At 34.6% G+C, this 27850-nt stretch overlaps 1 protein-coding gene across 2 annotated transcripts in view; it reads left to right on the top strand.

The window, feature by feature from the left end:
- The window catches only part of LOC145269473 (protein sprint-like), a 322088-nt gene that overhangs the window by 198717 nt on the left and 95521 nt on the right, over window positions 1-27850 (top strand). For both annotated transcript variants that reach the window (XM_080125186.1, XM_080125194.1), the window contains one exon: window positions 6269-6390. In XM_080125186.1, the coding sequence (XP_079981312.1) occupies window positions 6269-6390 (122 nt within the window). The remainder of the gene's footprint in view (window positions 1-6268; window positions 6391-27850) is intronic.

The following is a 27850-nucleotide window of genomic DNA, read 5'->3' as shown; positions in this document are numbered from 1 at the left end:
GTTAGGGGTGTCAAAAATTCCCCCCAAATTCTGACACCTAGTGCTCAACTGAGTTTCAATCTATGGTCCCTCCTTGCCAAACTTTCACGAAAAACACTCGTCTAACCAAAACCACTATTAATAATTTCCCACACTCTTTATCTGTGCCTAAACGTAAATGTAGATCCCATGAACAAAGTTTCTTTCTTAGAAATGCATGCCTGTGGAACTCTCTTCCGTTTGCCTGCTTTCCAGCTGACTACAATCCGATTGTCTTCAAGCCCAACGTAAACAAGTTCTTGATGAACTGTCCCCTTACTATGCTATAATCACATTGACTAATCTATACCCATTAACCCTTATCCTCGAGTGCCCTCTGGGCCTTGATAAGTGGTGATTCCTGTGTAAAAATGATAATAATAAATCCAATATTTATGCTGAGAAAATGTATGCGCATATTTTTCTTTTTATGTAGATACTAGTGGGGGTACCCAGCGTTACCCGAATATTTGGAGGTGTGTATGTGTTGGGGGGGGGGAGATCAAAACAATCCTGTTTTTTAAAAAACAACGTTGGCCGGGTGTTTGAAAATTTAGTCGGAAGGTAGGCTCGAACCCTGAAGCCTTGACGCGAAGGTGGAAACGAAAGTGAAAAAAAAAAAGTGACACCTAACCATCTCGGTCATGAGGGGAGAGGAAGTGAAAAGCGTCTTAATTTAATGTTTATAAAGTGAAACTGACAGGTGCGAGAAAGTTAAGTCACGTGATGTTTGACCTTATTAAGGCCAAACTAAGTTTTGCGCTGCAAGCCAGTTTCTCTGTTTCCTCCGCTCCAGCATTCGCTTTTTTTATACTGAAAAGCATAATGAGGACACGGCGATCGAAAAAAAAAAAATCTCGAAGATAGCACGTAAAAGTTGGCCAAATTAAAGATAGACGCGACCCCCGGTCATAACTGGTAGATATTATTATCTAGGGAGTATATAAAAAGTTTTAAGAAAGAGTGACCCGACCAAAAAGCCCGGCGAAAAAAAAGCCTTTGGCAGACATACAGAAAAAATGCACACATACATTCTAACACACATTTTCTCTTTTCTGAAAGCGTTACATGCCTCTCCAGATTGACTTAATCCGCAATACATTGTTGTCTATATTGCAATGTAGAGAACCTATTGTTGATTTTATAAAATTATTTTATTTAATGATTTAAATTACAATTTAAAATGAAAAAGTCAAGTATAATGGTTCAATGTGCTGTCGTTTATAGTAGTTTTTCAGAATTTGACCTACCTTTTAAGGGTTTCATGGATTTGAAGCATGTAACGTTTTCTTTTTTCTTTCTCTGAATGTTTGAATTTCAGGTGTTAGCAATTTTTTTTTTTTTATCTAGTTAGATCATTGGATGTTATTGAAATCTTCAGATGAGATTTTGATGTCATATTTTATGTTACATCCTATTAATTTTGTCATTTTAGGGTTTGTTTTTTTTTACATTATTAAATTTATACAGAAAAAATTAGTTGTAAAGGAGACATTTTTTTATATTTATATTCTTTAATCTATCTATATAATACTAAAAGTCTATGGGTCTTGTATGTTTGCAATCAGATTTCCGGTTTTCAACATCCGGTTGCGCATGCGTAAATAGCAACGTCTTCAATCCGTTATTCCAATTCCGGAATTTTTATATCGCTTTTAATACAAACAATTTCATTTAATTTGATCAAATAGTTTTTTGTTTTTTTTCAACACTCCTACTCCCTCTGTTTTCGTTACGTACGCGAGAAATCTTTAATTCATGTCATTATAAATAAATAATTTTATAAAATCAACCGTAGTTTTTTTTTTTTTTTTTAACGGCTAAAAACATTCAACTTCGTGAAGTCTGTTGCAGTTTCAAAGAAAACACCTCTCACTTTCACTCTCATAGATTTCAACACTCCTACTCCCTCTGTTTTCGTTACGTACGCGAGAAATAGTTACGTGTATGTGTGAGAGAGAGAAAAAGGTAACCGATGTAAAACTGGATAGAGTTATCCCCCTTAACTAATGCAGACCTTTTTACTAGAGGGCGTTATTACAAAAATATTTCTTTTTCTTCTTCCCATGTTTTTTAAAGTCGTCTGCTTACATTTCCAAACGGAAAGCTGAATCGGTAAATGCACACATTTCTATTACATTAAATAGTGTTTTCCTTTACACAATGGGTACTGAATGTTTGCTTAAATTAAATGAAAAAAGTTACATTTTATTTTCATTTTCTATTTAAAAAGCCATTATTAACATGTGGAGAGTGTTTTTTTTTTATTATTCTGTACTTTCAACTAACAATTTCATTTAAAAGATGATATATCAAAATTTGAATTTAACTATAATAAGGATTATGATACCTGTTCAGTGCATAAGTATGACCAACCACTTATAATTCAGTGACTGTAATTTAAAAAAAAATAACAATTATAATAAACAGAACGACTCATAGAAATCTATCTATATTCTTTTTTCATTTTAATATACTTTCATAGAAATGCTTCTGTTATGTAAAAAAAAACTATTTTCTTTATGCCACAAGTGTCACGCTCATACATGAATTCCATAGCTAATATAACGTACTGACCCAACGGGTTACGGGTGGTCTAGTATATATATAAAAGCGAAAATGTGTGTGTGTATGCATGTTTGCTTTTTGTGTATGACAGCTAAAGGCTTTTTCCTGGGGGGGGGGGTCGGTCGCTAATTCTTAAAACTGTTTATATGCTGTCTAAATGATAATATCTACAAGTTAACAACGGGGGTCGCCTGTCTATTTAATTTGCCCGACTTTGAAACGTTAAATATTCCACATTTTCGGATCGCTGCGTGTTGCTTTCATTTTTCGGTATAAAAAAAGCGAAACTCAATTCGGATCCCTGGCCCACGGCCAGTGGTCTCCAGAAAGCGATGTAACGTTTGGTCAATGTCGGCTTATCACCGTCATATCAGACGGTTGCTTTCATTTCGAGACACTTCCCTAATAAACGGAGAAGCTGGTTTTCCCCAAAGTTGGGTGAAAACAAACAAACCAGGTTATTGACCTCATTAAAAACTGTCCCGCAGAAAATGTTAACTGCTTAATAGCTATTGCTTACATTGTCGTAACGTTCGCACAAAATGTTAACTCTACACTACTTCCACTTGACGTCATTAAGTTCGGGCACCTGTCAATTCTTTTCTTAAATAAATTCAAATGTCTTTCAGTAACTCATTCTTGCTGGCCAAGTCTTAATGTGTCATGTTTTTTTCACATTTTATGCTCCAACTTTGCCCCAGGGCTTCAGGTTCGATCCTACCTACTTACCAAAACTTTTTTACCCCCCCCCCCATGTTTCTTTTTGATTTAAGAGCACACACCTCGAAACACCCGGGCAACCCCGTGTACCCCCGCTAGTCTATAATATAAACCTCACCTGTCTGTTTAAATGTATGTATGTTTGTATATATGTCTGTCTAAAACTTTGACAGAGGTGACGGATTTTTACAATATTGGTATCGTTTTGAGGCTCAACCTTTTGGACAATAAATATCGCAAAATTGGCTAAAAACATTAATTTCTTCACCCTCAACTGTGCACTTTTCTGCAGGGAGGGGTCGCTTTTTTTGCCAATATTTTTGAAAGTCATCCCCTCTTTTCGATTGACTAGCCTTAATTTAAACCTTCGTCACTTCTGGTTTGGTGATGGGCGCAACAGCAAAGACGCTACGTTTCTTTTTTCACATTCTTTTCCTCCTTTGGGTTCAAGTCTGCCTGCCTACTACCACTATTTTTTTTTTTTTGCTCAACACACACCTCCAAACACCCAGGCAATGCCAGGCACCTAGGCTAGTCTATAATATAAATTTCACCTGTCTGTTAAAATGAATGTATGTATGTATGTATGTCTGGCTGCCTAAAACTTTTGCCAGAGGCGATGGATTTTCACAAGATCGGTATCGTTTTGAAGCTTGACCCTTCGGACAACAAATATCGGCTAGTCTATTATATGTGTTATTCTCCTTGCTGATTTTTTTTATGGTCGTAATTCTAATATTTACTAGCGGGGTTGCTTGGCATTGCCCAGGTGTTTAGGTGGCGTAGTAAGGAACCGGGGGGGGGGATTAACAAAAGTAGCGGGGGGGGTAGTAAGGAACCCCGTGGGAGGGGTGTAAAAAAAAAAAAAAAGTGGTAGGGGCAGGGAGAATAAAAACAACAGTAGGCAGAGGTGTTTAAAAAAAAAATAGTAGTAGTAGCAGGCTCGAACCCGTTACACAAAGGAGGAAAAAAAAAACTGACGTCTTAGTGTCTTCATGATGCGACTGGAAGTCACAAACATCAGAATTAACCATAGTCAATCGAAAAGGGAATGATGACTTGCTAAAATGGCTGAGTCTAGGGTGAAGGAATTAATGTTTTGGGCCAGTTTTTCGATATTTGTCGTCCGAAGGTTCGAAGTTTAAAATGATGCCGGTTTGGTCAGGATCCGTCGCCTGTGTGGAAAGTTTTTGCAAGACATACAAACACACACACACACACACACACACATTTTGCTCTTTATATATATACTAGGGGTTTGTAGGTGTGGGGGGGGGGTAGGATCGAACCGGAAGCCCTGAGGCGAAGTTTGAAAATAAAATCGGCCAGCCAGAATGAGTTAGTGAAAGATGTTTGAATTTAATTAAGTAAGAACCAAATTGACAGGTGTGCTCCCAGAAGTCGTCGAGCATTACGACAACGACGTCAATGACCATGTTTGTTTGTTATAAGCGAAGTAAAAAAAGAAAACAACGTTAACACTTAAGCGGGAAAAAACAACACAAAAAAAACTAACTTAAGGCAAACGAACGATGAAAACAGAAAAACGAACACGTGAAAAATGGCTTAAATAAGCCTGTTTTGATATTAAAATTTAAAAAATCGGTGGGTGCCCGGGTGTTTTTGGGTGTGTGGTTGGGGGTGGATAAGCGAAGTAAAAAAAAAACAGAAAAACGAACGTTACGTGAAAAATGGCTTAAATAACCCTGGTTCAATATTTAAATTAAAAAAAATTGAAAAAAAAAGACATCTCACACCACGATTCAAACCCAAAACGTTTAGATAATGAACCAACGCACTAATCAACTGACCTAACGCGACGTACACAAAATTTAGTCAGTTTTTCAACTATTTAAAGAAATCAGGTCATGATGTCATCTGGCGCATGCGTAGAACCGGTCGAGAGGGCCGTTTTTGTTGACCCCCCCCCCCTTGTTGAAAATTGTCGATTTCGGGGTGAAAAAAATGAACGTTTTTGGCCAATTTTTCGATATTTTTTGAGTGAAGAATGGAGCTTCGATATGATACCGAGTTTGTAAATTTTTGTTGTCTGTCGAAAGTTTTTAGCAGACACACAAACATACACACATACATACATACATACATACATTTTTGCTTTTATATATATAGATAGAAGATAAAAGCGAGAATATGTGTGTGTGAGGACACTTTTCAACTTTTATACTCAACGAGTTTCAGATCTATAGACTTGAAATCTGGTATATAGAGCATTCAAACATGTGGAAAACTTTTTAATCGATTTTCATCCAAAGAAAAGGCTGGTAAGGAGTCAAAATTAAAAAATTGGAATATGGGGATCGTTGGATTATTATCTGTTTGTCAACTGTTTCACAAATGCGCATGGATGAATCATTCATTTTACAGATTGCTTATGTTAAGATAAGTAGGTTTGAAAACACTTTTTAAAGATCGTGGAAAGCTGATTTAATGACTATCATACTTGACTCAATGCCTTTAGGTTTTGGTTTCGATCTCAGCTCGAGTATTTTTTTTTACTTACAAGAAGTGAACTTTTTAGAAAAAAAAAAAAATGATAATTGCATGCACATGTCTCAATTTCTGTACGAGTTGAAATATATTATTTATGCATATTTTACAACCGGGCAATACTCGTCTGGCCTGCTAATATTTCTATATTACCAGTTAACCTGGCAGGACCACACATAAGTACATTATCGTAACAAAATACCAGAATGACAAATAAAAAAAAAAATTGTCTGGTCAGAATCAAAGTTTAATATGTAAGCATAAATGCTATTTAGGTCCAACTGTTAAAAATCTATCAAGATAACTTTTTAAATTTATATCTGAAAGAAATGTTTTTTGCCATCATTTTTCCCCTTTTATAAACGTTAATAAGCCATTTCATATGTAGAGATCAGTAATCTTTTATTTTCAACATTTCTAAACTCGCATTTTTTTTAATATTTTCTTTTTTCAGATGCTCAATAATTTTGCCAGTGATTTGGATGTCTTATTAAATGAGCTTTCCCATTCGTCTCCGCTAAGCGAGTCGTCACAGAGCATTACCGGAAGTAGGATTTTACATGATGGAAGAGAAAAGTAAAAATATTTTTTTCTTTTGATTTATATTGATTTGTTAACTAATAACCTGCCGTTATGTTCAAATTTCTTCTGTTGACATTTCTATGCATTGTAACTGTATTTTTGTTTTTGTTTAGTGTCTTAAGCTAAACATGGGTCTGATTTTGATCTTAATAAGAACAAAGGTAAACTTAAAAAAAAAAAAAATGACAAAAAAAGTAAAGAATGATAATCTATAATATAAATCTCACCTGTCTGTTTAAATGTATGTATGTGTATATGTACTTGTGTATTTGTATGTGTGTGTGTATATGTATTGTGTATGTATGTATATTTGTGTGTTGTGTATGTTTATAGATATGTATGTGTGTATATATATATATATATATATATATATATAATGTATGTATACCAATGACCGTCTTCAGTGTCATGTCTACTTGAGCGTGTGAATTCGCCGACAGGACTAAATAAGTAATTTTCAGGCTCATGGACTTTCAGTGTCTGAGGGAGTGGCACTCGTCTGACAAGACATTGCAATCATCATGTATGTCTGCTGAAAACTTTTGACAGAGGCGACAGATTTTCATGAGATTGGTATCGTTTTGAAGCTCAACTCTTTGGACGACAAATATTAAAAAATTGGCGAAAAACATTATTCCTTCACCCTCAACTGTGCAAGTTTCTACAGGTAGGGTCGCTTTTTTCGCCGATATTTTTGAAAATTATCCTCGCTTTTCAATTGACTAGCCTTGATTTAAACATTCGTTACTTCTGTTTTGGCGATGGCCACAACAGCAAAGACGTCACTTTTTTTTTTTTTTCACATTCTTTTCCATCACGGGTTCAAGCCTGCCTGCCTACTGCCACTTTTTTTTTTTTTTGCTCAACACACACCTCTAAACACCCGCGCAACACTGGGCACCAAAAAAATGAGTTATTCCCTAGGCTAATTTTTCTTTAAAGGTGACTCAAATTTTTACATATTATACAGCTACCATATTATATAAAAATAATTTTATAAGAGCAACAGTAGTTTCTCTATAGTGCAATGTAAACTGCAATGTATTGTGGACTAAGTCACTGCGGGGAGGCATATGAAGCTGCCTCCCAGTGCACTGCAGTGGGTCCCCAACTAGAGCAGGCAATCAATTGATTCGATTGAAAAATGGGTGATTTCACAGATTTCGATGACAATAAAATGTAGGAGAGTGAAACATTTGTTGATTCTCATTCAATCCTGGGAAACGTCTGGTCTCTCTGCTAATATATGTGTATTTTTATTGATATAGACAATTTTAAATGGTTGTGACACTGGACTCCTTCAGTGGAAAACAAACTTTATCAAGTCGCCTGACGAGGACTTGTGGTCTTGACCGACCATCTGTCCAAAACATTAGCATGTCCAGTGTCGCAAATATGTAAATTTGTCTATATCAATAAAAATATATACGAGTATTGTTCTTTTTTATTGAGCACTCTTAATAATCTCGTTAAATTCACAAGTTTTCTCTCTTGTATACCTATTTGGTGTGTATATATATATATATATATATATATACTGTTTTTAAATCTCCGAAACAGCTACATGGTAAGCAGCTGATGATCCATTTTCTATTTACAGAATTTTAGTTAAGGTTTTCTCTTTTCATCCTTATGTAGTTAAATTCTGTTTTAAAATTGAAGACTTTTGCAAAATCGGTTTATGCAAGTGCTAAGTCTATTTCTATTTAACAATTTTAGTAAAGGCTTTTTTTTCTTTCTTCATCCTTATATAAATGAATTCTCTTTGGTCATTATAAACTTTTCAGAAATTGGATTATGTAGGTGCTTAGTCTGCGATAGGTTAAAATTAATATATTTTTCCTTCCAGGAATCTAAATTACATTCTTAATTTTTATTTTTGCATTTTTTTATTCAAAGCTTCTTTAGACTGTGTGTGTATATATATATATATATATATATATATATATATATATATGGTCTCTGGGCCTTCCTGGATTCCAAGACAAGAATTAATTTAGTGGTTGTGTACTCTGATCGCCTGAGAGATGGCAAGCTAAAAGAGAAAGTCAAATGCTTGCACCAATCAAAGATTATCTATAAATATAAAAGCGAAAATGTATGTATGTTTGCTTTTTCTGTATGCATGTATGTTTGCTTTTTCTGTATGTCTACAAAAGGCTTTTTTCAGAGAAGCGGTCGGTCGGTTCACAACTTTTTAAAACTTATATCACATATAAATCGTAATATCTCACAGTTAACAATGAAGCTCGCCTGTCTATTTAATTTGCTCGATTTCGGGAAGATAAATATTCAACATTTGTCGCTCGCTGCATGTGGGTTAGTCTTTTTCCTATAACATCTTGGGGAAAATAAAAATCCCGCAGTCAAACTTGACCTCATTAACTCATTAAAACGGGCACCTGCCAAATCCAAATAATTAAATAAATTCAAACATGTTTCCGTTAGCATCTCGCGGTGGTGCAATGGTTAACGTCGCACTTTTTTTCTTTTTTTTCTTTTTTTTTTTTTTTTTTCACACTTTAATTTACAACTTTGCCTCAAGGGTTCGGGTTCGATCCTCATACTTACCTACCAAAACATTTTTTTTTTTTTTTTACCCCCCCCCCAACCTCCGGAGTTTCCACACACACCTCCAAATACCCGGGCAACGCCGGGTACCCCTCGCTAGTAAATTATAATGGTGACTCCTGTTCGTTCTTTTCAGATTACCGCATCACCTAATACCTTTAGGAAAGATTTGTATCCATGTGAAGCTTCCCTCCAGCTATGGATTAAATAGTAGGGTAGAATAAACACTTAAGCCTTGCTGGTGCAGCTCATCTAGGAGGAAATCTTTGAGATAACACCGATGCTTATCACTGCATTGTTTCCAGTCCTCCTGGTCTTCTCATTGCCACTATATCAATGTCTATTCAGGAGAAATGCTGTTGGTAATCGTGCAACCTTTGCTTTACTTTAGATTTTCTGTACATTTATCCCTACATGAGATATCTATTGTCTCTTGAGACTGAATGGAAGTGTTTTTTATTTGTTTGTGTTTTTTGTTTGTTTGTGTTTTTTGTTTGTTTGTGTTTTTTGTTTCTAAGTAAATTACGTTCAACATCTATAGACTCGGTAGTAAATATTGTTTCTGTTTATTTAAGCAAACAATTAGTTCTGTTTTTGTTATGGGTTGAACCGATCTATGCATTTCAGGAATAATGGAATTCTCCAGAGTAAATAAACATAATTACATTTACATGTGGCAGTTATGGTCCCAGAATCATGTGTACTTCTGTAACATACTTTTATATATATTGCTCATGTTTATTTTAGCTAACAATTTTGTTTTTCTTATGGGGTAAACCGATCTATACATTTCACGAATAAATGGAATTATCCAGAGACAATAAACATAGTGACATTTAAATGCTGTGGCAGTTATGGTCCCAGAATCATGATGTGTACTTCTATAACATACTTTTATTTTTCTATTGGGTACCCCACAAAATAAAAAAAATAAAACAGAAATTAAGATTTAGACCTTTAATAGGCAAGACAGTCCAGATCTCAAAAGGATCTTACCATTTGGAGTTCTCCTGCTTACCATTTATCCTTGTATTCATTGAGACAGCCTAAATTCAAATCAGTATTACCATGAATTGGACCACTCTTATTGCAATTACAACCCCTCTCTCCCTCTCAATATGTTGTGATCAAAGTTTGTTTGCTTATCCCTATTTAGAGTGTTATGTTAATTGATAGACAATTAATCCAGATAACAAATGACCTTTCTTGGAATTTTGTCAGGTCATTTTATAGACTCATATTTTGGTAATATAGGTAGAGTCAATTGTAGACAGAAAACCTACAAGAATTCCAACGGAATGTGGAAAATGTTGATAGCGCATAAATCTTGTTATATTGCAAAGTAGGTCATGAATAAATTTAGTTTCACTAAATTTTAATTAATTTTACGTGCTGTTCCTGGTTTGACTGCAAACACCTTTCCTTTTATATTAATTTATTTATTGCAAACTATTATTCTCATCTTTATTAGTTGTTTATTCACAACGTTTCGGCCAACTATTCCTCTGGCCTTCGTCAGGTGGTAACTGCGACGGATAGGAACTTCGAATCTCCTAACTGCATTCTCAGCAATCACTGTCATCCGTAGTTGTTGTCATCTCACCACGTTTTTGGGCAAGTAAGCCTTTGGCCGGCTTTGGGTAGGATTGAAACCGCTATCTTCAGACAATTCTCATCTGGAACCGTAGAGATTCAACGTCTCTATCCACTGCGCCACAGGCCCCGAAGAGCGATCAAGGTTGGATTTTTTGATCTTATAAATCCACATTTATTATCTGATCTTCCATGGTCGGGTCCATACCGAATGGTATATATATTTTAATTGGAATTCATTATTGAGATGAGTATTATTTATATTAATTTATTTATTGCGAACTATTATTCTCATCTTGGTTGTTGTTTCACGATGTTTCGTGGTGAAACGAAAACTACAGATGGCAGTAATTGCTGAGAATGCAGTTAGAAGATTTGAAGTTCCTATCCGTTGCGGTTACCACCTGACGAAGGCCAGAGGAATAGTTGCCCGAAACGTTGTGAAACAACTAATAAAGATGAGAATAATAGTCCGCAATAAAAATAAATTAATATAAATAATACTCATCTCAATAATGAATTCCAATAAAAATAATATATATATATATATATATATACCTTTCCTTTTGTACAGCATTCATCTTCAGTAGTCTGAGCCTGATTCTTCACTTGGAGGAAGTTTCCAGGGAATATTAAATATACTGGTGGGTCTCAGTTGCATACATGTCCTGGTCAGAGAAGATGGGTTTGATGATGTTAGTTTTTGATTTTTTTTTTTTTTTTTCAGTGAGGTATTGATGTGTGTCCCCCCCCCCAACATACGACATGTGATATTGTTAAATAGTTACACTTGTTATTGAACAAGCTCAGCATCGCTTAACTTTGGTAATCTAATTAGATCATACCGTATAGCGTAGTCTTGTTTTTGACTTATGGTGGAAGTAAACTTTTTTTTGCCTTTTCACCCCAAACAAGGCTCGGTGCCACTTTGATGTAGAAGGCTACTATCCCAAACCTAATTGCAGAGATAGAGAGTTGAGCAACAAGATGACTTTTTACATTACACTTGAACTTCTGCATGTCAGTACGGTCAGGGAAGTAGGAACTCTGGCTAGAGTTCCAAAGTCTAGCAGTTCTGGGGAAAAAACTATTTGTTTTGTTTAGTTCTTTTTATTGTCGATTGTCTGACCTTTACTTACTAGCATGGTTCCTTCGGGTCAAGATCAAAGTGTAGTATCTGTTCTTCAGATTTACACTTCAATTTCTTGTTCTCTGTCAGTGGAGGAGAAATCCTTCACGATTGAGACAATTTTTATTTTTGTTCCTTTTCTCCACATTAAAAAACGACCCTGGTGTTTAACTCTGTCCCGTGGGGAGGAATTGTAAATAGGTACTAGCATGGTTATCCAGCATTGTCCAGGGGAAAAGTGTAACATAACTTCTATCCCTCTTCTTTATCCAGCCCATTCCTCTTTGTGGACATGTACACACACACAACTCGAGTCTGGATAAAAGAAATAAATCTGAAAGAAAATTGGTTACTTCCTTTTATTTAGTGACTGGGAAAAAGTCTACATGATAACATAAAATGATGTGTGTGTCTTGATAACATTAAGCAATATAAATGGCCATTTAACCTTGAAATACAAAAAAATCTTTTTATTTTTAATAAATAAATACTGACATTGTGGGTTGTTACGTATTTTTCAAGTTTTCGCTGGACATACAGACATTTGCTCTATAAAAAAGTTAGTCTAGCGGCACTGATGAGTTGTGAAACAACGAAACAGGTCTGTATGTCGATGACTAAAATATATTTTATAAAGCTCCCCTCTTCGGTAGAGCACTCTCGTAAATTATCTTACTCGCTACTTAATTTAGCTGAAATAATGCGAAGCTCGCGATTTGTTTACAAACAAACGTTTGAGCCCTCTACGAGTAGCGGACGGATGTTTATTTAAATAGACGTTCGAACAGTTTAATTTCGGCCACCGATTCCGTAGTCGGGGTAGGACTGCCGACTGTCATCACGACGGTTCTAGGTTCGATCCTCGGCTTGGGAGAGGTGTTAGTCTAGCGGCACTGATGAGTTGTGAAACAACGAAACCGGTCTGTATGTCGATGACTAAAATATATTTTATAAAGCTCCCCTCTTCGGTAGAGCACTCTCGTAAATTATCTTACTCGCTACTTAATTTAGCTGAAATAATGCGAAGCTCGCGATTTGTTTACAAACAAACGTTTGAACCCTCTACGAGTAGCGGACGGATGTTTATTTAAATAGACGTTCGAACAGTTTAATTTCGGCCACCGATTCCGTAGTCAGGGGGTAGGACTGCCGACTGTCATCACGACGGTTCTAGGTTCGATCCTCGGCTTGGGAGAGGTGTTAGTCTAGCGGCACTGATGAGTTGTGAAACAACGAAACAGGTCTGTATGTCGATGACTAAAATATATTTTATAAAGCTCCCCTCTTCGGTAGAGCACTCTCGTAAATTATCTTACTCGCTACTTAATTTAGCTGAAATAATGCGAAGCTCGCGATTTGTTTACAAACAAATGTTTGAGCCCTCTACGAGTAGCGGACGGATGTTTATTTAAATAGACGTTCGAACAGTTTAATTTCGGCCACCGATTCCGTAGTCAGGGGGTAGGACTGCCGACTGTCATCACGACGGTTCTAGGTTCGATCCTCGGCTTGGGAGAGGTGTTAGTCTAGCGGCACTGATGAGTTGTGAAACAACGAAACAGGTCTGTATGTCGATGACTAAAATATATTTTATAAAGCTCCCCCTCTTCGGTAGAGCACTCTCGTAAATTATCTTACTCGCTACTTAATTTAGCTGAAATAATGCGAAGCTCGCGATTTGTTTACAAACAAACATTTGAGCCCTCTACGAGTAGCGGACGGATGTTTATTTGAATAGACGTTCAAACAGTTTAATTTCGGCCACCGATTCCGTAGTCAGGGGGTAGGACTGCCGACTGTCATCACGACGGTTCTAGGTTCGATCCTCGGCTTGGGAGAGGTGTTAGTCTAGCGGCACTGATGAGTTGTGAAACAACGAAACAGGTCTGTATGTCGATGACTAAAATATATTATATATATATATATATATATATATATATATATATATATATAAAAGCATATAAGATATCAATGGATACACACTCGAGAATCAAAACAATGACAAGAATATAAAAATATACAAGAAACCTTCTCTACCTCCAATAGCAATGGCTAAAGACTCTTTATCTGAAAGTACATCTTTTAAACTCCTCGGCCTAACGTTCACAAGAAATATGAGTTGGAAAAATTACATTGAGAGCATTGCCAGGACTGCTGCGAAAAAGGCAGGTTCTCTCTACCGTGCTAGAAAGTTACCAACACCCAAAAATATCCTGTACCTCTATAAGGCCACCATTCGCCTATGTATGGAGTATTGTTGTCATATTTGGGCTGGTGCATCAGCTACTGGTCTTTCACTCCTAGACAAGGTTCAAAAGAGAGTCGCCAACCTGATAGGTCCTGAACTGTCATCTAAGCTTCAGCTTTTGTCCCATTGACGAAATGTTGCATCTACAAGTACTTTAACAGTGAATGCTCTGATGAACTGCAAGCACTTGTACCCCCTCGACGTAAATACCCCCGGCAAACCCGACAAGCAGCAAAATCCCACACCTTTTCACAGTTGAGATCCCTAGATGTAGTTTCTTCCCCAGAACTACTAGACTTTGGAATTCCCTTCCGGGTTCCTGCTTCCTCAACTCTACTGGCATGCAGAAGTTCAAGTGTAACATGAACCGACATCTTGCTGCCCAACTTCCCACATAGTACCCCTGTAGCTTATGTCCCTGATAGTAGCCCCCTACATCAAAGTGGCAATGTGCCTTGTTTGGGGTGAAAATGTAATAAAAAAAAATTTTTTTTTAAATATGCTGTTGTCCTAGACCTAGTTATTGGACACCAAATGATCAAGATTCACTAAATTTAAGTTTCTTCTTTAATCTACTTAAGCTTACATCTTAAATTTTAGAATCCAAATCTGATTAGGGATTCTATGCATAAAGTTTAGTAGCATTATATCTTGACTTTAATCTTTGTAATGGAACATAAATGGTGCAAATTTTCTACAAATTTTTCTCATCTTGGAATGGGTATTCATCTAGTATGTATTTTTTTTTTTAAATTTGTGGGATTAATCGTTTTTTCCAATTTGTTAAATTATATTTTCCTTTTTAAAATTTCATTCTCACTTTTGAAATGAAGAAAAACTACAAATCCTATTTAAAGCAGGTATTATTAGAAACATTTTTGTATTTATGAAATTTGACCAAGTTTCAATCCTCCAATCATTCAGACCCAATTAAAACTGAACCAGACTAAATGAAGTAATTTATTGAGAATAATTCCATCATCACTGGTAGCTCTCCATCTTGATACAGTTCTTTCTCTGGTTTAATCAACCACAGATTCATAGAAAATAATGATAGTGGTTTGTGGGTTGATTTTAAATTTAGATTGTGTTGGAGATCAAAAATTAAGAAAAGTGGATTAGATAAACAGGTCCTGTTAACTCGATCCCAAGAGAAAGTCATATGACCAATACTATATATATATATATATATATGTCACAATCACATTGACACACCGGTTCCCACCAGATCACCCAAGTTAAGTAACAATGATCCTGACCTGTACCAGATGGGTGACCATTTGGGAAGGCCAGGTGCTGTATGTACCACACCAAGTCATAGAAATTTCCAGGTTGGTATCTTGGGGTGTGTTTAATTCACTGGGGGAGATGCACCCCCAGTCTTCATTAAGACATGCATCTAGAAGAAGGAAACTCTGATGTAACTCTGAATGCTCTGTCTTGTGGCAGCTATTGCACCAACAAAGATTGGCAGTAATATCAAAGGTGGTTGGTTCTACACAAAGCCTTCACCACTATAAACAAATCATCTGTATGGATTTCTAAATAACTTATTTGTTGTGGTGGAACCTCATACATCGAAATCAATAGTCCATTTTTATATATATATGTAACTTTTTTTTTTTATTATTGATATAGACAAATTTACGTGGTCACAACACTGAATATGCTGATGTTTCAAACAGATGGTTGGTTAAAACCACAAATCCTCGTCGGGAGACTTAAAAAAAATAAATAAATAAATAAATAAAAATTTGTCTTCCACAGAAGAAAACCAGTTCTTTTTTGAGAACTGTTTTTCTTCAGTGAAAGACAAACTTTTTTTTTTTTTTAGTCACTTACCAAGAGCTTTTGGTTTAAAACATCTCTTTTTTGTTTTATTTTACTTCAGTGGTAGTTCTCAGAAATCAAGGGGCCCACTTTCTGGGGCTAACACTTGAAGTCTATATGAGATACATAAATATTCGAATGTTCCATTTAAGTTCTTTATTTCTCAAATACTGAGTTAGTAAACAAGTTAACATAATTTTCCTCTCCCCAATTAACCATTTTCATATATTGTATTCTATCTTTTATTTTGATCTCTTGGTCTTACTGAATTCCAGAACAAGAATTTATCTAGTCTGGTGGAGTATCCAGTTTCGTGCTGTTACTTGAGGTAACATCACTTGGAGAAGGTGCACCATTCCTCGTAAAAGCTAATATGGGTTAGCCATAGCGTGGAGATCTTATTTGGGCAGCAAATACTATTTGATTTTGAATATTTGGTCAGGGTTTACTTCTTGGAAAAAGTATCCTCATGCCAGGTTGTTCTGACAAACCCCTGTACAGAGAGACCTTAGACACTCGAGGACAGTGTCCAGTAGGCATTCAAGCTCTCCCAAACATCAGTATGTCCACTATCATGACCATGTAAATTTGTCTATATCAATTAAAATATATATTGCTTTTCTTTTATTGGGCACTCTTAATAACCTCGTTCAATTAGGAGTTTTCTCTCTTGAATACCTATAACTTAGTGTGTGTGTGTATATATATATATATATATATATATATATATATATACACTAGCATTTCAGCCCGGCGTTGCCTGGATGTTTGAAGGTGGAGCAAAAAAAAATAAAAGCGGTCAATTTTTTAAAATTTGACCCCTATTATGACCCCTTAACACTTATTGTTTTAGGATCAAATCAAGTTATTAAGTTAGATCCATGTCCAAGGAACCTATATCTAAAATTTCAAGTGTTTAGACCCAAAATTGTCGGAGTTTGGTAGAGTTCTCAAAGGTCAGATCGTTGAACTTTGACCCCTTAACAGCCAAATTTCTGGGTGAAAACCGATCACAAAGATTTTCCCCAAATCTCAGTACCCTGTATATCAAATTTCAAGTCTGTAGACTTTAAATTGACAGTTATTACGTAGGGAAATGTATGCACACACACACGCACACACACACAGACACTTTCACTTTTATAGATATATAGATATGAAGAGATGAAAAAGTAACAAACCAAATTCATCAACGTTTCATCTTTATCTCAAGACTTTCTCGAGATGATGAAATAAAGATGTAATGCTGATGAACATATGATTTGGTTTGTTCCTTGTTTCATCTCTCCATCACGTGGGAATATTATTTCCATAAATAAAAACTCTTGGTATTTACTTCTCATTACAGCAAGAGGGGCGCAAGACTGGAAGTTAGAGATGGGGGAATGTCGTCCAGTAGAAATATAACTGTGAACACGTTTTTTGGCATACCCCTTAGGCGATCAGCAATGCATATATCCTCACACTTGAGGGAAAAAGTAGTTTCTATAAAGGAGTACCTCCTAGGAGTAAATTGAATCATACTTTATTCCGATGAAAAAAGGTCTGATGATTCCAAATCAGATTCTAGGTTGCCAGGATGACACAAAGTTAAACTTCAACTGGTATATAGGGTGAGCCACAAGTAGGTGGACAATATTGTAAGCCTTCCTACTTGTGGAAGTGGCACTCTTGTCACAATAGAAGCCAACTATGGTCAGCCATCCAGCCTCGATAAAAATGATTTTGGCTATCTATCGCCACGATATTCAGAAACTAAAACAAATATGATTTAACTTGATTTGTTCTTTTAAGAATATAAAGATTTGTATCCAAATCTTTGGAATCTTTTATAATGAAGTTTCCTCCGCAAGAGTGCCACTTCCACAGGTAGGAAGATCTACAACAATGTCCATCTACTTTTGGCTCCCCCCATATATATATATATATATATATATATATATATATATATATAATTATTTTTTTACTATAATAATCAAATACCTACAGACACTAGTGTTTCATCCTTTCGGGAATCTTCAGTGCAAGGTGTCACAATTAACACCAGTCGACAGATTCGAACTTGGCAGCACGAGCCATCTCTGGCTCGATTAGCAAAGACCGTATCCAATCAGTTACCATTAACTGCGTGAAATAACGTTGAATTTAAACATTTTAATTTTAATTGTTCTTTCCATAGCCAAACAATGTTGCAGGTCAACAAAAGCCATCAGCCAACAAATCAGTCCAAGACTCCAGTTTCGCCTTCATTTGGGCTCATGTAGACATATCCGAACTCAGGATTCAAAACCCGAGCCTCTTGCATGTGAGGCGAGTACTCTGCTACATGAGCAAACGCGTCACACATAAGAAAAGCTATTAACTAATACACATCAAGCAAACTGCAGTGAAATCTGACTTTTTTTTTTACAAAGGAATCACCAATTATCAAGACTCAGAGGCCACTCGAGGATAAGGGTTAGTAAGTGTACAGTGGTCAATGGAACAGTGACGTAATAACTGTTAGTAGTGGAAATTTGGTAAATTGGATTACTTCAGGGGAACGGCTCATCAAGAACTTGTTTACGTTGGACTTGAAGACGACCATATTATAGTCAGCCGGGAAGCAAGCAAATGGAAGAGAGTTCCACAGGTGTGAAGTTCTAAGAAAAAAGCTTTGTTCATGGAATCTAGGTTTAGGTTTAGGCACGGATAAAGAGTGGGGGAAATTATTGATAGTATTTTCAGCTAGATGAGTGTTTCTCCTAAATGTTTGGCGAGGGGGGGGGGATCATAGATTGGAGCTCAGATGAGCACTTGCCATGAAAATAATGATAAAGCAAAGACAGGCTCGCAACGTCTCTTCTGTGAGAAAGAGGTTGCAGGGAAGAGAAAAGTGCATCCCCCACTAAGCTACGAAGTCTGTTTTGAACTCTGTCTAGGCAGGATAAGTGCTTTCTAGCAGCTCCTGCCCAGATGTGGCAACAGCACTCCATTCATGGACGTACCAGGCTCTTATATAGGTAGAAAATTGCATCAGCAGTGATCGATCTACTGGATCGATAAAAGGATCCCACCATTTTCCCAATGACCTTGGCAACAGATTTGATGTATGTGTTCCATTTCATATCAGGAATAATGGTCAAGCCCAGGAGCTTATCAAAACATGGAGCTTTCCTAAGACGAGAGCCATTCATTTCAATTGATGCCAGATGGGGATCAGAACATTGATGATGTAAAAGCAAAAACTTGGTTTTAGATGCATTAAAAGTAATAAGCCAGCTCTTTCCCCATCGTACCACATGCTCAAAATCAGAAGAAAGAGAATCAGAGAGAACTTGGTCGTTTACGGTCTTTGATGTACTGTCATAGGTGGTAGTTGTCAGCATAAATATCTACGAATGAACTAAGGAGGATATGATTTGGAAGATCATTGATGTAGATTAGGAAGAGAGTTGGGCCCAGGATGGAACCCTGAGGGATTTCAGCATTAATACTGTGAGCTTCTGATTTCTGCCCATCAACCACTATGCTTATGAACCTATCAGATAGAATTGATTTAATAATTGAGAAAACATTTCCAGCTTTACCGTAACTGGAGATCTTGTGAAGTAGACCTTTATGTCATACACTATCAAAGGCCTTTGATATGCCAAGAGCAACTGCTCTAGAAAGGAAGCCTCCGTCAAGAGATTTGCTAATCTTGTGAGATATAACCGTTAGCAGAATAGAAACCATATTGTATGTCACTTAGTAGTTTATTTTTGCTGAGGTGATTGACTACTTCTCTATTTAACAGATTCCAGCAACTTATGACGCACAGGAGACTTATAGGTCTATACTGAGAGGGGGATGACCGATCACCTGAATTCTTAAATATTGGGCATATTGACAAGGTTTTCCATTGTGTTGGGAAACAATTCTCTATAAGACAACGCTTAAACAGTTTTGTAAATATGGAAGCTAGTTCAGGTTGAAGCATTTTTAACACGATAATAGGAATGCCGTCAGGCCAGTTGTTTTACTGGAATCAAGGTTTTTGATTAGGTTGGCAACATCACGCACAGATATTTGTATGTTGCATAGAATGTATTCTGATACAGGAGGAAATACTGGGGGTTGGCAGCCTTGGTCACATGTGTAGAATTAGCTGCAAAGTTCTTGGCAAAGAGTTTGGCTTTATCTGATGCTGACGAGATTACCTCAGGACCATTGATGATAGTTGGGATAGAGCACACGCTTCTGTTCAGGATCCTGTTTGATATTTACCAAAATTGATGGGAACTAAGCCATTGCTCAGCTATTTTGGACTTGACGGACTGAGCATATAACTCTCTTTCGTTCTTTATTACTCTTTTACAGTGGTTGCTGGCAGTTCTGAAATTGGCTTTAGTCTCAGTACATCTGTTACGTTGGAAGCAGTGGAAAAAGTGATTTCTGTGTGCAATGGTAGCAGCACATTCTGGAGAGAACCATTGTTGGCTGTTAGGTTTTTGCTGGAATATTTTTGAGGAAATGAATTTTTTGAGGAACTTCATCTCAAACAAGGGATGTGGTCATCACAACCAGCTATAATTCAAGCCGATGTCTCACAAGTAGAAATTTTATACTTACAAGGGAATGCCATCCAACATGCTAACCTACTGAGCAATTAGTGATAGAATTTTCAGAATGTGAGAGATTATATAATTATTTCCACAGCCAAACAATAATGCAGCTTAACAAGAGCCATGACAGCCAACAAACCAGAAATTTTGCCCTCATTTGGGCTCATCAGTTAGATATATCCAAGCCTCTTGCATGCAAGGTGAGGACTCTGCCACATATAGTAATAAAAAATCTACTGCTTATAAGCACTGCTGATATGGAATGTAAAATTGAAAATTTAACAGTTTAAAGACCAAAAAGAGTGCAGAACTTTTTTCAATAAATAAACATTTATTTATTGAAATTAAATTTGATACCAACATCTGAAGGGAAACCTGCCAAGCATTACCACCATGGTACGAAAAAAAAGAAAAACCTGTATTTGCTGATGAAGATTCTGTTATGAATCGAAATATCGAATTTAATTTTGATAAATGTGTTTATTTATTGAAAAAAATTTCTGCTTGTTTTGGTCTTTCAATTTTTAATTTTGCATATATATATATATATGCACACACAATGGTTCAAAAAAACCACATTAAGCTCATATATATATTATAGGTTGAGCTAAATAAAATTAACAAATTATCTATGTCAGTCCCATGAGTTCAAACACAACAAATATTTGGCATATGATCATTTCTAAACCGATTTTAAATATTTTATCTCCTATTATTTGAGATGATTTCAGAAAGTCTTTCTTCTGCATTGATCATAAGATCAAAAATAGAAGTCATGCAAAAAAAAAAAAAAAAAAAAAAAATCAAATTTACAATCCAAAAAAAAAAAAAATATCTACCTACTTATTATAGAAAAAGGAAACCACGGCTGGTATAATGAAAGGAGAAATAGAAACTTCTACCTACCTAATATAATTATCCTCTTTGTGAACCTACTAAAGGCTATAAAAGAGTCCAGGAAACTTGTGAAACAGGAAAGAACCTGGCAGTATCTACCTGTCTCGCCACAAGAGCCAGATGGGAAATAACAAATCATCAATTTGAACTGACCTGATTTCAGTGAGATTGTTCACCACGCAAACTAAACCGAAGAACCCCTCATTGCTGGTCTCACACGTAAGACAGATAAGTTATTATCTCTTCTTCCATCACACCAGCTAATATACACAAAACCTCTTTCCCTCACGAATTCTACTTAAAGAACAGAAACATCATTTCTTTATTTGCTGATTACAAAGACTCCCTTTTATATTCTACTTAAATAGAATTCGGCTAATACCTCTCATCTCACACGACAAAGAGCAAGCTTTGTACATTCCCACATACATAAATTGTTATTATTCTCTTTCATAAAATCATTTTAGTTTTTTTTTTTTTCTTTTTATATTGTGGATTTAGTACACGTAATACCTACAAATTGGTGACCCCCCCTTCCCCCGACATGTTCCTATTTACTTGCCTCCCCTCGAGGGTGGAATTAGACACTAGGTCGGTTTTTAATGTGGGGAAAATCCAGCTCTCCAAAAAGGGGCACTCTGGATAGGAACAAAAATTAAAATTGTCCCTGTCTGTTTTTCTTTTAAGAGTATAAAGATTTGTATCCACTGACCGAGGACAAAAAAGGTGAAGTGTAGCATCAAAACAGATACTACGCTGTGATCTTGCCCCCCACCCCGAAAAAAACAAACATGTTACTCATAATTCAGTGTTACAAAAAAAAAATCTTTGTCAGATAACAAAGAAAATGTTGAGCAACGAAAGGTCGATACAATTGCGAATGACCTTGAGATTAAACCATAACATGTTATACATGATTCTGCTTTGTGTACAGCTATGCTTTGAACTATGTATTAATGCAATAAATCCTAATTACAAAAAAAAAAATCTCCAAACTAATAGGTCTCACACTATGAACCAAGCTCCAACCTTTGTCCCATCACTGCAATGTTTCTATTTACAATGTCTCCCCACGGGACAGTTAGACACCAGGGTCTTTTTTAAACGTGGAGAAAAGGAACAAAAATTAAAAATTGTCTCTGTCATGAAGGACTTCTCCTCCACTGACAGAGCAAGAAATTGAAGTGCAGCATCTGGAGAACAGATACTACACTGTGATCTCGGCCCAAAGGCCAGCCCTGTGTTCATTCTACAAAGAGCATTCACCATGAAAAAAGTTTCTAGAGAATATTAAATTCATAAATGATCTCCAATCACATGGTGTATCCAGATCAAGTTGCAAGTCTTCAGAATATATACCAGAAAGAACAATTGGAAAAAGGCCGTACACTGTACAGTATGGCTATGCAATCTCTGCAGCTTTGTCCCTAGAAAATGGAGCTATTAAACCTGACATAAAGATACGGGAGAAGAACAAGAAGCAACATTAGTGTCGCCAATGATGCTGCGTCAAACAGAGCTGAAAAGGGAAAAGATGATGAAATCCCAAGGTCTTATGTATGACATGAAAAACTGGAATCTTTGAAAAAAATCTCCATCATTCCAGTAATTATAGGAGCAACAGTAAAGAATTTCAAAAGCTACCTGACAGATATACCTGGTGAACCAAGTGCAAGAGAGATGCAAGCAATTGCACTTAAAGGGACCGTCAGAATGGTTGGAATATATAAGATAGCAGGTGAATGTTTGGCATCCCAAGCTTGAACAAACTAATAAGAAAATTAAGAAAAAAAAAAGGGAGATAATTTTGGGGGTGTTAGACTTAGCAGTTTCTGTAGGCAGGTACCTCCGTCCTTTCACATACAACACCTGGTATTTTCAAATGGTCACTCATCTAGTACTAACCAGGCTGAGTGTTGCTTAACTTCAGTAATTTAAGAACAGTATGATCAACTCAATAAGTTCCAGGTCTAACATGTAGATAGCACCACTAATAAGAAATCTATATGATTTTTATGGAGTACTAACCTTTAAATTGCTCATGTCAAAATTTAAGCCCAATTGGATTATTAGTTTACAAATTACATTTATTTTAGTGAAACTATTGTTACAAATTTTCAAAACAACGAAAAAAAAATCTAAATTTTGTGCATTAATAAAGCCTTGCTTTCTGATGAGAAAAATACTATTCAAGCAAAGCAATAGCTTGGTAAGTGTTCTGTCGGAAACAATGGTTAAGTGATAACATGACTTTGAAATGAAGTTGTACAGGCAGAAATGATGCTGGATGCTCATGTTGCTCAAATTCAGCAGTTGTTCCAGAAAACCTTTAGGTCCACAAACCCATTTTAGCCAATCATAAACTCAAGTTACATGATATAGCAGACAAGTTGAAGCTTTCAAAAGGTTGTATATTCACCATTTTGCATGAACATTGGTCAGTGAGAAAACTGTTCAGAGTGAGTGCTGCATTTGCTCGCAGTCCATTAAAATCAAGAATGTGTCAATGATTCAGATCATTATTTGCAAATGTTTCAACATGAAAAAAAGAACTTTCTGCATCCATATGTGACAATAGATGAAACCTTGATTCCTCAATTCATTCTGGAGTCAAATCAGCAATCAGCTAAGTGGACAGCAGCAAGTGAAAGTCATCTAAAATAAACCAAAACGCAAACATTAGCAGGCAAGGTTTTGGCCTCTGTATTTTAGGCGATGTGCAAAATATTTTATTCACCAATTACCTATACAAAAGAATGACCATTAATAGCAAATATTATATAGTATTATTTATTGGTGCTTCTGGAAAGAAAAAAGTCACACATACAGACACGCACAAAAAAAAAACCGGCTCTAAATGAAGAAAAAGCTGCTGCCACATCTGGGCAGGAGCTGCTAAAAACAGCCTATCCTGCCTTGACAGAGTACAAAATAGACTTTGTGGCTTGGTGGGGGATGCCCTTTTCTCTTCCCTGCCACCTCTTTCCCACAGAAGAGACGTAGCGAGCCTATCTTTGTTCTATCGTTATTTCCATGGCAAGTGCTCGTCTGAGCTTCATTCTCTGGTCCCCCCTCGCCAATCTTTTTCAAAAAACACCCGACTAGCTGAAACCACCATCAATAATGTTCCCCACTCCTTATCTGTGCCTAAATCAAAACGTAGATTCCATGAACAAAGCTTCTTTTTTGGAACTGCACGCCTGTGGAACTCTGTTCCGCTTGTCTGTTTCCCTCCCGACTTCAACCTGGATGTCTTCAAGTCCAACACAAACAAATTCCTGATGAACCGCCCCCTTAAATAATGACACTTTATCAATTCTCTAATACAATTGCTACACTATCCGATTGATTACTGTACACACAATAACCCTTATCCCCGAGTGGCCATTGGGCCTTGATAAGTGGTGAACTCCATGTAAAAAAAAAAGTAATATTTCATCGAGGCAGTGCATCATGTCAAAAGTCTATCACAACGATGACAAATTTTATATTAAAAAATTCTTATCAAATTTATTATATTAAAAAAATGTTATTTAACTAATAATATAAAAAATAATTGTTAAATTTACTATATTTAAAAAAAAAAAAATGGTGCTTTTTCAGATTGTCACATCAAAAAACAAAAATGAAGAAAAACTTTTATATTATACCTATTTGTCACTGAATGAAAATTTTATATTCCAAAAATCACAAAAATTGATCCAGTACATGTTTTTATTTTATTTACGAAAAACAAATTTACCGTTTTTACAGACAAGACCATGTTTATTTAGAAAACATAAGAGGAGATAATCAGTGACCATTTTGATAGTTTCCACATGCATCTGTGTTGTCTGCCCTATTCATCAGACGCTTTTTTCACCCTCATCAAAACAATAAAATTTTATTTTCTTGAATGAAAAAAAAAAAAAATATTGATAAAATTATCTGATAAAAAAAATTGATATACCAAATTTATTATATTTACTAAATTTGCAAAAATGATATTGTATCAAATTTATTATATGTAGAAAATTTATTATATTTATTTTTAATATTTAATATATTCATTATATTTAGAAAATTGTGATGGTATCAAATTGACTATATTTAAAAAAATTGATATTGTATCAAATTGACTATATTTAAAAAAAAAATGATATATCAAATTTACTATATTTAAAAAAAAATAGATATGGTATCAAATTTATGTTAAAAAAAATGATATATCAAATTTAGTATATTTAAAAAAAATTGATATGGTGTAAAATTTACTATATTTAAAAAAATTTTATATGGTATCCAATTTATTATATTTTAAAAATATTGATATATCAAATTTATATTTAAAAAAAATTGATACATCAAATTTATATTTTAAAAAATTGATACATCAAATTTATATTTAAAAAAAATTGATACATCGAATTTATATTTTAAAAAATTGATATGATATCAAATGTATTATATTAAAAAAAAATTGATATCAAATTTAGTATATTCCAAAAAATTGATATGGTGTCAAATTTATATTTAAAAAAATTGATATGATTAAAATTTACTATATTTTAAAAATTGGTATATCAAATTTATTATATTTTAAAAAATTGATACATTAAATTTACTATATTTTAAAAATTGATATGATATCAAATTTATAATATTTAAAAAGAATTGATGATATCAAATTTATTTTATTTAAAAAATATTGATATCAAATTTATTTTATTTAAAAAATATTGATATCAAATTTATTTTATTTAAAAAATATTGAGATATCAAATTTATTTTATTTAAAAAATATTGATATCAAATTTATTTTATTTAAAAAATATTGATATCAAATTTATTTTATTTAAAAAATATTGATATCAAATTTATTTTATTTTAAAAATATTGATATCAAATTTACTATATTTAAAAAATTGATATGATACTAAATTTAGTATATTTAAAAAAATTGATATGATATCAAATTTATATTAAAAAAAATTCATATCAAATTTACTATATTTAGAAAAATAATGATATCAAATTTATTATATTAAAAAAAATTGATATGATACCAAATTTATATTTAAAAAATATTGATATATCAAATTTATTATATTTAAAAAAAATGATATGATATCAAATGTATTATATTTAAAAAAAATGATATGATATCAAATGTATTATATTTAAAAAAAATGATATGATATCAAATGTATTATATTTTTTTAAAAAATTGATATGATATCAAATTTACTATATTTAAAAAAAAATTGATTTGGTGTCAAATTTATTATATTTAAAAAAAAATTGATACAGTATCAAATTGACTATATGTAAAAATAATAATCTTTCTTCAGATTAGGAGTTATTTTTATTTGTGGCCTTTACCAATTTCGATTATTATCACAAATAACATTAGCATCAAGAATAAGCAACATTGTTACATTTGAATATTGAGAAGTAACTTCAATTAATTCAATGTTGTCCTCATTATTTACCAAGAAGTAATTAGGACTTGGGTTAAAAGAATGTTTGCGCATGAGTCAACATAAGCAGCAGCAACATTGTCTGCTAACAGTCATTAGCTAACATCGTTTGGTCATGTGACAATGAAAATTGAAAGCTTATTAAAGACTTCTTGCTCCTATTTTATCAAACTCTTTACATTTCTTTAGCCAACATTCTTATGGAAACTGATAAGGTAAGAATTGAAAGAGCCCAGAGGCTTAAATTGCTGATATGCTGAAGCTATAATGTTTTTGAATTGTCTACAAGGACCCAAGACATAGTGGATAAAGTACTTGGTAGAATTCAGTTGTGATACTCTTCTGGAAGATGAAGGTTTACTTGTCAGTGTGGACGATATTCGGGATACAATTGCAAATCATTTAGGACCTTCCCGGCCATGGCTGATAAAATGAGAGCAAGTTACCTCCATGAATTAAATAAAGGGTTCTGTGGAAATTCTAGAGTTCGACAATATATACCTGAAGAAGGCTGGAGGTTACATGGGCCGAAACATTGTGAAAATAATACTCAAGATTAAAACAGTAGTCTGAATAATAAGACGAATGCTGAAGGTATTTTTCATCTCGGAAAACTCTATTCTTTCTCATATCCCATCCTTATTGTTCTTTTATCTTTTCTGTTTAGACCCCACTCCCACTTGGAGATTAATCTGCTTGTTTTCATACTTTTAAACAATCTGGAAAACGGTGGGCAGTCTACACTTATAAAAGGTTGGGAGGACCTTATTAATCTGCCCCATTATCTTATTTTATTTAGTACTTTATTTTTTCCGTCTTTTTATAATTATAAATTATAACTTGCCCCACTTCCAAGCTTTAATGTTATTTTTGTAAATAAAATTAATTTTTCAAAAAAAGATTTGGGAGTATTTTAAGTAGCATTAGCCCGTATTATAGTAATTGAGATTAGTGTAGAGTTAGATAAAGTCATTAGACAGGCGTATATGACCATCCCCCACTTTTGACCTTGTGCATAATTTACATTGATAATGCTTAAGTTCAATTACAAATATTGTCTCCATATTCTCAACAGATCATTTTATGTGGATGATGCTGACTGCTTAAATATGCACGATTTGGCCATTATGATTCTCTGAAA

Source organism: Euprymna scolopes, chromosome 4, assembly GCF_053919585.1.
Source record: "Euprymna scolopes isolate OS-2025 chromosome 4, ASM5391958v1, whole genome shotgun sequence".
Lineage (NCBI taxonomy): Eukaryota > Metazoa > Mollusca > Cephalopoda > Sepiida > Sepiolidae > Euprymna > Euprymna scolopes.
This window is presented reverse-complemented; position numbering and strand designations above follow the sequence as displayed.